Source organism: Protobothrops mucrosquamatus, unplaced genomic scaffold, assembly GCF_001527695.2.
Source record: "Protobothrops mucrosquamatus isolate PMUCROS unplaced genomic scaffold, P.Mucros_1.0 scaffold2269, whole genome shotgun sequence".
Lineage (NCBI taxonomy): Eukaryota > Metazoa > Chordata > Lepidosauria > Squamata > Viperidae > Protobothrops > Protobothrops mucrosquamatus.
Window position 1 is genome coordinate 94,193 of NW_015388358.1, and position 9,609 is coordinate 103,801.

General features: G+C 47.9%; 1 protein-coding gene across 1 annotated transcript in view; it reads right to left on the reverse strand.

The window, feature by feature from the left end:
- SBNO2 (strawberry notch homolog 2) overlaps window positions 1-9,609 on the reverse strand; it is a gene marked incomplete at its 5' end in the record, with an annotated part of 100,375 nt that overhangs the window by 30,569 nt on the left and 60,197 nt on the right. Inside the window, 5 exons of the mRNA XM_029285792.1 lie at window positions 961-1,179; window positions 3,920-4,002; window positions 6,611-6,708; window positions 7,727-7,903; window positions 9,021-9,094. Coding sequence (XP_029141625.1) covers window positions 961-1,179; window positions 3,920-4,002; window positions 6,611-6,708; window positions 7,727-7,903; window positions 9,021-9,094 — 651 coding nt within the window. The remainder of the gene's footprint in view (window positions 1-960; window positions 1,180-3,919; window positions 4,003-6,610; window positions 6,709-7,726; window positions 7,904-9,020; window positions 9,095-9,609) is intronic.

Consider the following 9,609-nt stretch of genomic DNA (forward strand, 5'->3'; position numbering starts at 1 on the left):
AGATGGATTGTTTAAGTTTAGACTTTGGAGTTAGAGATATTAATATTTGTTTACTTGTATTTGAATATTAGCCTAGGTTGGTTTGGGAAGTCCGGGGGGTGGGGGGATGGGTTATAACATTGTGTAATATCTGTGATGTATTTCTTTTTTTTTTATGATAAAAACAATAAAATTTTATATTGAAAAAAAAAAAAAAGAAAACTCTGATTATCTAAAACACAGAAGTATGAATATTAAGATGGTAAGAATTTAAATAGATAAAACGTGTATCCCGAATACCAGATTTTGCGAGGAATTGTGATGAAGGGAATTGGGAACATTTAATAACTCGGAAATGGTAAATATTAAACGTTAATTTTAAATATTAATGGAAAATTAAGATTGAGAAAAAGTCACCAGGACATTGACTGTCTCAAACATTGAACGTTAAAACAATCAAGATATATATACATATAAACTAAAAACTATTGATAAATATAAAAAAGTTATTTTTTATTTGACTGATAGAATAAGAAGTGTATTAATTCAAATATGAGATAGAGGAAAAGAGAGGAAATACCTATTGTAACAGTTTGAGATTTGTATTAAGAATATGTGTACGTAATTGAATTATAGTAACTCAGCCGCCCCGTTGTTTTTCAAAGATATAAATGTAATGTTAGAAAATCAATAAAAAAAATTCAAAAAAATAAAAATAAAATAAAATAATATTTATTAAATTATTTCCCTGTAATAAATGGTGGAGGGTTGATGAACAATCTGAAACTACGTGAAGGAAGCTGATGAGCTGAAGAGCTTGGGGACCCCTGCCCTGGATTACATTCCCCCATCTCCAGTTCCACCACTGCCCCCATTTCACACGCGCAACTAGGGAACAATCTTTCTGCCTGCCCCGGAGGAGAGCTTCCCCGGATGTTTCTGGCTGGCAAGGAGGACAGGGGTCCTCCGAACAGGACTTACTTGGGTCGTGACCCATGGCGCCATTGATGGGTCTGTATCGGCTGGCCACGTCCTCCATCTCCACGAGAGACTCTGGAGAGGAGTTGAAGTCGCTCTCCAGACAGGGCTCGGAATCGGTGCTGCTGTCGGAGCTGATCTTGATGATGTCGTTGTTGCTGCCGCCGTAGTGGTCGTAGGTGGTTCTCATCACTTTGTTAAGGCTTCGGACTCTCTGTTTCTCTGGAGGAAAAAAACAGGAAGCATTGAAAGAGCAATTCCATGCAGAGCAGTGTTCCTCAACGCAAGCAACTTTTAAGATGGGTGGACCTTCAACTCCCAGAATTCCACAGCCAGTCTGGGAGTTGAAGTCCGCCCGTCTTCAAATTGCTCAGGTTGAAAAACACCGCCTTTAGACAGAGGCATAAGGAGGGCAGGGGGAAGCAGGGCAATTGGCAAGGCGTAGCAACGGAGACGAACATAGAATAAATAGAGAGTTGGAAGGGACCTCAGAGGTCTTCTAGTCCAACCCTCTGCTCAAGCAGGAGACCTATCTCATTTCAGAGGAATGGTGGGCCAGTCTCTTTTTGAAAGCCTCCAGAGATGGAGCACCCACAACTTCTGAAGGCAAGTTGGTCGATTGCTCTCACCGTTAGGAAATTTCTCCTTAGTTCTAGGTTATTTCTCTCCTTGGTTAGTTTCCAACCATCGTTTCTTGCCTTGGCTTTTGGTGTTTTGGAAAATAGTTTGAAACCCCCCCCCCCATCTTTGTAGGAGCCCCTCTTTCTTTCTGCGTATGTTTTAGCCTCCAGCCCTCTAATCCAGGGCTTTTCAACCAGTGGTATGGGTACCACCTGTGGTACATTGGCACCTAGCAGGTGGTACGCGACCATCCTAAAAAAGTGGTAGCAGGGGAGGGGAATGAGCTGAACCGGTGGCAGCACCGCACAAGCGACAGATGGCTGGAGCTGCAGGGCTGTCAGGGCTCAGTGGAAGCACCAGGATCAGCGCCAGGCTCCAGCTGGAGCTCGGCGCTGATCCTGGTGCTTCTGCTGAGCCCTGAAGAAGCACCAATCAGCTGGAAAACAGTACTGATGAGAAGAACCGCCGATCAGCTGGAATGTTGCAGCATCTCCAGGGTCTTGTGATTTACATTCAGATGCTTGGCAACTGATTCATATTTATGACGGTCACAGTGTCCCAGGGTCATGTAAAGTGACCAAAACCTGCTGCAACCACCCAGCAGACGGGGGGAATAAAAACCAAACACCCCCCCACCCCACCCCCGCTGCCAATCCTCAACATAAATGCTCACAACAATGAAAACCTCAGACAGGAGGAAGAGCGCCGCCGGGTGGGCAGGCAGGTATCTTGCTCGGCTGTGGCTTGGGGGGCACTTTTTTCAGTGCCATTGTAACTTCGAACAGTCACTAAGCGAACTGTTGTAAGTCGAGGACTACCTGTACTTTATCACTTTTTTCCTTTTTGGGGGGGGTCATCAAGTTTTTGACCCCTTGTTAGGCGACTGGTGGTACTCGGATATTGCCATATCCTAAAAGTGGTACAATGGGTGAAAAGGTTGAAAAGCCCTGATCTAATCGTTTGTGTTGCTCTTCTCTGCACTCCTTCCAGAGTCTCAGCATCTGTTTTGTACTGTGGTGACCAGAACTGGATGCAGTATACCAAGTGTGGTCGTACTAAGGCTTCGTAAAGCGGTGCTACAACTTCACGTCATCTTGATTCTATTCCTCTGTTAATGCAAATTAACAGGTTTATTACCAAATTGTGATTTTTTTTTAATATGCTAACCCAAAAAAATCTCCTTTGAACCAAGTTGCTGGTGACATCATCAGTCTATGTTGTTTTTAAGTACAGATATTCCATGATTTATGACCATTCATTTAGTGATCACTTGGAGTTATGACGGTGCTGAAAAAAAGCAAATTCTGACCGGTCCTCACACTTATGACCATTCTAGCATCCCCACGGTTGCATAATCAAAATTTGGGCACTTGGCAACCGGCATGTATTTATGATGGTTGAGGCATCCTGGGATCACCGTTTGTGACCTTCCCGGCTGGTTTCCGACGATGGGGTAAGCCGGATTCACTTAATGACTGCAGTGATTCACTTAACAACCGTGGCAAAAATGGTCATAAAATTGGGTGCAACTCATTTAACGACCACCTTGCTTAGCAATGGAAATTCTGGTCCCAATTATACTCCTGAGACCTACCAATAATTCGGAAACTTTAGGAACCACCACAGATTCCTCACCCTTGGTGGTGTTCCTAAAGTCATTCTTAGGAGGAAGTGACAGTTAAGGTCAGGATCAGATGGGAAGACGCACCAGAAATTGCGTGAATATGAAAAGCGTTGCAGACCTAGGCCAAGGGTAGGCAACCTCGGCTCTTTTATGACGCGTGGACTTCAACTCCCAGAATTCCTGAGCCAGCCATGCTGAGGGGAAAGGGAGAGTTTCCAAGCTGAGCCATGCTGGCTCAGGAATTCTGGGAGTTGAAGTCCACGAGTCATAAAAGGGCCAAGGTTGCCTACCCCTCTCCTAGGAAGAAGATTAAGAGCAGGGGTCTACAAACTTGCCCCTTTTATGACTGGTGGACTTCAACTCCCAGCATTCCTGAGCCAGCCACGCTGAGGGGAAAGGGAGAGGTTTCCAAGCTGAGCCATGTTGGCTCAGGAATTCTGGGAGTTGAGGTCCACGCGTCATAAAAGAGCCAAGGTTGCCTACTCCTGACCTAGAACAAGCCCCTGCGGCAAATGAAGGCATGAAACAGCTAGGAAATAAAAACAGTGAAAAGAAAAAGACCTTTGGAAGAGCAAAATGGAGGAATGGGAAAATGGGGACAGGATGAGAAGGGAGAGAACAGGATGCAAACTGCAGGTGCACCGCAGAAGGTCTGGGATATCAGGATTTTTTTAAAGAGGGTGGGTGGGGGGGAAGGGAGGATAAGAAGGATCTTACGTTTTCTTTTAAGGACACTTCCTCTTTCTCTTTTTCGTTTGGTTGAAGGAAAGTGCTTCCGAATTAGTGAAAGGAAGACGCCTCTGAAAGTTAAGAGGGGATATTTTATTCTAACTGCCAGGATGCCCAAACTGCTCACTTGAAAATTAAAAAAACAACAACAAAAAGGCACAGAGAAAAATCAAAACTAAAACAGAACAACCTAAATGAGGCTCAGTGCTGCGGAATTGAGACGGGTGTTTTCCGTTTTGCAAAAAAAAATAAATAAAAGGTCCAGAGTCTTTGAACCTGCGCTTGGTTTAGTTCCACTAAAACACACATTTCTGTTTGCAATGCTGCCTGGGATATATAGGCTTGTGTGGAGTCCTTGGTGCTCTCTGAGCTTGGTTGTTTTCTTGCAGACTTTTCATGACCCAACTAGGTAACGCCATCAGTGCTAGAAGGGAGTGGAGTTAGCTCTTCTATATGCTAGTACAGGGGTCTTCAAACTTGGCCCTTTTATGACTTGTGGATTTCAACTCCCAGAATTCCTCAGCCAGTGTGCCTGGCTGAGGAATTCTGGGAGTTGAAGTCCACAAGTCATAAAAGGGCCAAGTTTGAAGACTCCTGTACTAGTAGCTTGCCTTGCCAGTGTTAGTGGGAATGTTCTTGGCAGTTTCTTGCTTGGACAGTTGTTTACTGTTTGTTGTCTGAGTTGCTGATGACATACCACTGTATACCGAGAGCAAACACACTCCCTTCTAGCCTGGATGGTGTTACTTAGTTGGGTAATGAAATGTCTGCAAAAAAAACCCAACCAAACTCAGAGAGCACCAAGGATCCCCACACTTTGATTCTGAACTACAAATATTCGCTCCTATTGATAACATATAAATTTTCCTGATATAATGGACGTGTGGACATTTATTTTCACAATGTTATGTATTTCTTTACAGCCCTCCCCAAGTGTAATGGTGGTTGTTGCACTGACATGAAACGTTAATTAACATTAACAACTTAGAAAACTGAACGTTGGATGGCAACTAATTTTCCATTGGGGCAGGGGCTTAAAATATAAAATAGGTTTTCATTCAGCTGCAAAATATAAAGTAGGTGTGCATTTAAATGCAAGCTTAACAAACATCCCCATGCTCTAGACTAGAGCAGGGTCTCTTCAAACTTGGCCCTTTTATGACTTGTGGACTTCAACTCCCAGAATTCCTCAGCCAGGCATGCCTGGCTGAGGAATTCTGGGAGTCGAAGTCCACAAGTCATAAAAGGGCCAAGTTTGAAAACCCCTGCTCTAGAGTAGCGTTTCTCCACTTTGGCCACTTTAAGATAGGTAGACTCCCAACTCCCAGAATTCCACAGCCCGCTTGGCTGGCTGTGGAATTCTGGGAGTTGGGGGTCCACCCATCTTAAAAGTGGTCAAGGTTGAGAAATACCGCTCTAGGTAGCCCACATGTCTGGCTTGGCAGCTATTGGTTCAATTGCTGTGATGTCAGAGAATGTTTAGACACACTATCGCAGTGACCTTTTAGAGACCGAGTGCCCAAACTGCAACCTAAAACCCACTTATGCATCGTCGGATGCCGGGTGGGCATGGCCCATTGGGTGGGTGTGGCCCATTGGGTGGGTGTGGCTGCGGTGGTAACGGCAGATTGGGTGGGACTAAAAAGTTCAATCAACCAATTCCAACTTTGCAAGATCTTTTTTTTTTCCCGCGAGAAGTTGAAATTGACTGATTGATCGAACCTTTTTTTTTTTTGCACACGGCGGCGGAGGCCTAAAGCGAAAAGGTTTTATAAAACCCAGCTGAAGGCCTAGGACCGGGGCGACGGCGCGCGTGCCCACAGAGAGGGCTCTGAGTGCCGCCTCTGGCACCCGTGCCATAGGTTCGCCACCACTGCACTATCGTATCTATTGAAGCCAACAAAAAGTGGCATTTTTGAGGTGAAATATTACAAGGGAACCCTGGAAGTGGTCCTTTTGAGACAGGAAGGGTGGGGTTTTTTTTGGCCTTTCACAAGCAAGCAGCTAATGTGAAGGAGAGAACGCCATACGGTCTTTTCAGAATAACCCCGGACAACTTTATTCTTTGTCCTTCTCTCGTTTAGTTACAGACAGGGCCGTCTTCACAAGACTAGATAGGAAAGGACCAAAAAATGCAAAGGGGGGTGGGTCATGGGGGGGGAGAGGGCTGTGATGCGGTGGCTCAATGTAGATGACAGAGCTTTGAGCGGGGGATGCACCCGAGATGTCTCCCATCTTCACCCCCCCACACCCCCACAAATGCATGGTAGGGGTCATGGACAAAGCAGTGAGCCAAAGGGAAAAAACAAAACATCAAAATGGGGTGAGAATTGGGAATGGCGTGGCCTGAGCTTGGTGGCTTGTTTCAGACAGAAGGTGCAAAGGTTGAGAGGTTTACAATTGGTTTAGGCAGCCAATGGGTTGGATTTCCATGGGTGCCACTAAAATGATGCCAATGATGCCAGGGGAGGGGTGTGTTTCTCAGAGGCTGCCTGAAAGATAAAAGTCCAAAGATGCCTGCCTTTAATCAGAATGCAACAGAGCAGTGATTTTTAAGGGATCCCTCCATGGTACCTACGGAATTGTAGCCCACCAACGTCTCGGGCAGGGACTGTGCTAGAGTTCACAAAAAAAGTGCATCCCCCTCCCTCAGGGCCCCCCCACCAATGGAAAACTCACTCGGCCGCCGACACAAAGCAGTTCAGGTGCCCCTCGTTCTCGTCCAGGACTTCCCGGGTGCGGGCCTCCCCCGTCGACTGCAACCCGATGACCACGCACTGTGGAAGGCAAGCCGGGCAGAAGTGAGACCAAGGATGGCCAGCATGTGGGAAAAAAACAAGCAGTCAAGATGGGTGGAACAGCCTGGCTGATAAAACTCAGGAACCGAAAGTGATGGAGGAGCAGGGCGGGGGGGAAGGGGAAGGAGGAAAAGGAGGAGGAGGAAGAGGAGGAGAAGGAAGACGAGGAGGAAGAGGTAAGAAGGAAAAGGAGAAGGAGGAAGAGGAGGGCAAGGAGGAAGATGAGGAAGAGAAAGAGAAAGAGAAAGAGGAGAGGAGGAGGAGGAGGAGAAGGAAGGGAAGGAGGAAGAGGAAAGAGGGAGGAAGGGAAAGAGAAGGAAAAGGAGAAAGGAGGAGAGGAGGAAGACAAGAAAGAGGAGGAGGAGGAAAGAGAGAGGAAGGGAAAGAGAAGGAAAAGGAGAAGAAGGAAGAAGAGGGCAAGGAGGAAGAGAAAGAGGAGAGGAGGAGGAGGAGAAGGAAGAGAAGGAGGAAGAGGGAAGAGGGAGGAAGGGAAAGAGAAGGAAAAGGAGAAGAAGGAAGGAGAGGGCAAGGAGGAAGAGAAGGAGGAAGAGAAAGAGGAGAGGAGGAGGAGGAGGAGAAGGAAGAGAAGGAGGAAGAGGGAAGAGGGAGGAAGGGAAAGAGAAGGAAAAGGAGAAGGAAAAGGAGGAGGAGGAGGAGGGAAGAAGGGAAAGAGAAGGAAAAGGAGAAGGAAGAGAAGGGCAAGGAAGAAGAGAAGGAGGGAGGACGAAGAGGAAGAGGAGGAGGAGGAGGAGGAGGGAAGAGAGAGGAAGGGAAAGAGAAGGAGAAGGAAAAACAGGAAGAGGAAGAGGAGAAGGAGGAAGAGGGGGGAGGAGGAGGAGAAGGAGGAGGAGAATATTTGAAGAGTTAATTCAAAGAACCACCAGATTGTAAAAGGAAACATGCACACATTCTGCTCTCTCACAGTGAATTATCAGCGCTACAACTACGGGTAACGGAAAGGACGGGCTTTGAAGCAGCGGCGTCTCTCCTTCCTCACCTTGCCCTTGCTGAGCTCCTCCTGGGCCAGCTCCACCAGGCGCCGGACTTTTGCAGCGATGCAGAGGTACTTGAAGAAGCGCTGGTGAGCCCCCCAGAACTGTCCCCAGAGAGACTTCCGAGACTCCAGGCCCACCAGGTCTGCCGCCTGTTGGAAAACCACCAGGGCTTCCGCCCACTGCCAAAAGGGGGGAGAAAAAAAAGGAGCATTTGATTTAGCAGTGATAACGGTATTTTCAGTATTTTATTGAGCATGAGTTTATATCTAACCCCGTGAGAGAGAGAGTGGGCTGAGGGAGGGACTGGCCCAAAGTCAGCCAATGAGCTTCTGTGGCTGAGGAGAGATTAGAACTGGGGTCCACCCACTTCTAATCCACCTTTTTGCCCACCTGATTGGCTCTTAGCCTGGGAGGGGGTGCAAGACCCTAGATCTTCAGCCCCTTCCTCACTACACCTGGCTAAGTGGGAGGGACTGGCCCAAAGTCAGCCAATGAGCTTCTGCATCTTATGGAGGAGTAGAGTCTAGATCCTCCTCCTCCTAGACCAGCCCCTTCCCCACTACACCTGATTGGCTCTTGGGCTAAGAGGGAGAGCCTGGCCCAAAGCTTGCTTTGAGATCTTCTGCGGCTAAGCAGAGATCTGGACCCAGATCCCCCTGCTCTTTCTCTAACCACTACACCACACTCTCAAAACGCCAAGTATGGACCCAAAAGATGTTGAGAGGATCCATATCCTGGGCTCTCAGAGAAGATCTTTTCTTCCAAGCCGGCTACAGTAGTAAGCTCTGCAACTTGTAGCAGAATACAGAATGACAGAGTTGGAAGGGACCTTGAGGTCTTCTAGTCCAGGGGTAGGCAACCTTGGCCCTTTTATGACTCGTGGACTTCAACTCCCAGAATTCCTGAGCCAGCCACGCTGAGGGGAAAGGGAGAGGTTTCCAAGCTGAGCCATGCTGGCTCAGGAATTCTGGGAGTTGAAGTCCACGAATCATAAAAGAGCCAAGGTTGCCTACCCCTGTCCTAGGATGAAGATTAAGAGCAGGGGTCTTCAAACTTGCCTTTTAGGATTCGTGGACTTCAACTCCCAGAATCCCTGAGGCAGCCATGCTGAGGGGACAGGGAGAGGTTTCCAAGCTGAGCCAGGCTGGCTCAGGAATTCTGGGAGTTGAAGTCCACGAGTCCTAAAAGAGCCAAGGTTGCCTACCCCTGGTCTAGTCCAACCTCCAGCTTAAGCAAGAGACCCTATACTGAGCAAAAACAGAGGCGCTTCAAGAAAGGCCAGTTCAATAGTATTACCAAACCCATACAGCAAGTATTACAAAGTCCATATTGCTTGGGCCTCAGGAGAAAAGAGGGGGGAAAATGGCCCTCTACGGAAACCCAAGAGGAAAGGGGAGGATAAGCAAGGCCAGAGGATTTGACCAACCATATGAGCCAGACTCCTAGCAACCATTGGTCGGTTTTCTCCAAGGCGATCTATCCAGTGGTGGGATTCAAATACCTGAACAACCGGTTCTCATATTTAATGCTGGCCTGGGCCTCCGATGCCTAGAACGGACTTCCAGAAGTGGTATCCACACACTTCCGGTGGGCTGTTCTAGGCCTGGGAGGCCTCCTCCAGGCCTCTGATGCCTAGAATGGACTTCCGAAAGTGGCACCCACACACTTCCGGTGGGCTGTTCTAGGCCTGGGAGGCCTCCTCCAGGCCTCTGATGCCTAGAATGGACTTCCGAAAGTGGCACCCACACACTTCCGGTGGGCTGTTCTAGGCCTGGGAGGCCTCCTCCAGGCCTCCGATGCCTAGAACGGACTTCCGAAAGTGGCACCCACACACTTCCGGTGGGCTGTTCTAGGCCTGGGAGGCCTCCTCCAGGCCTCCGATGCC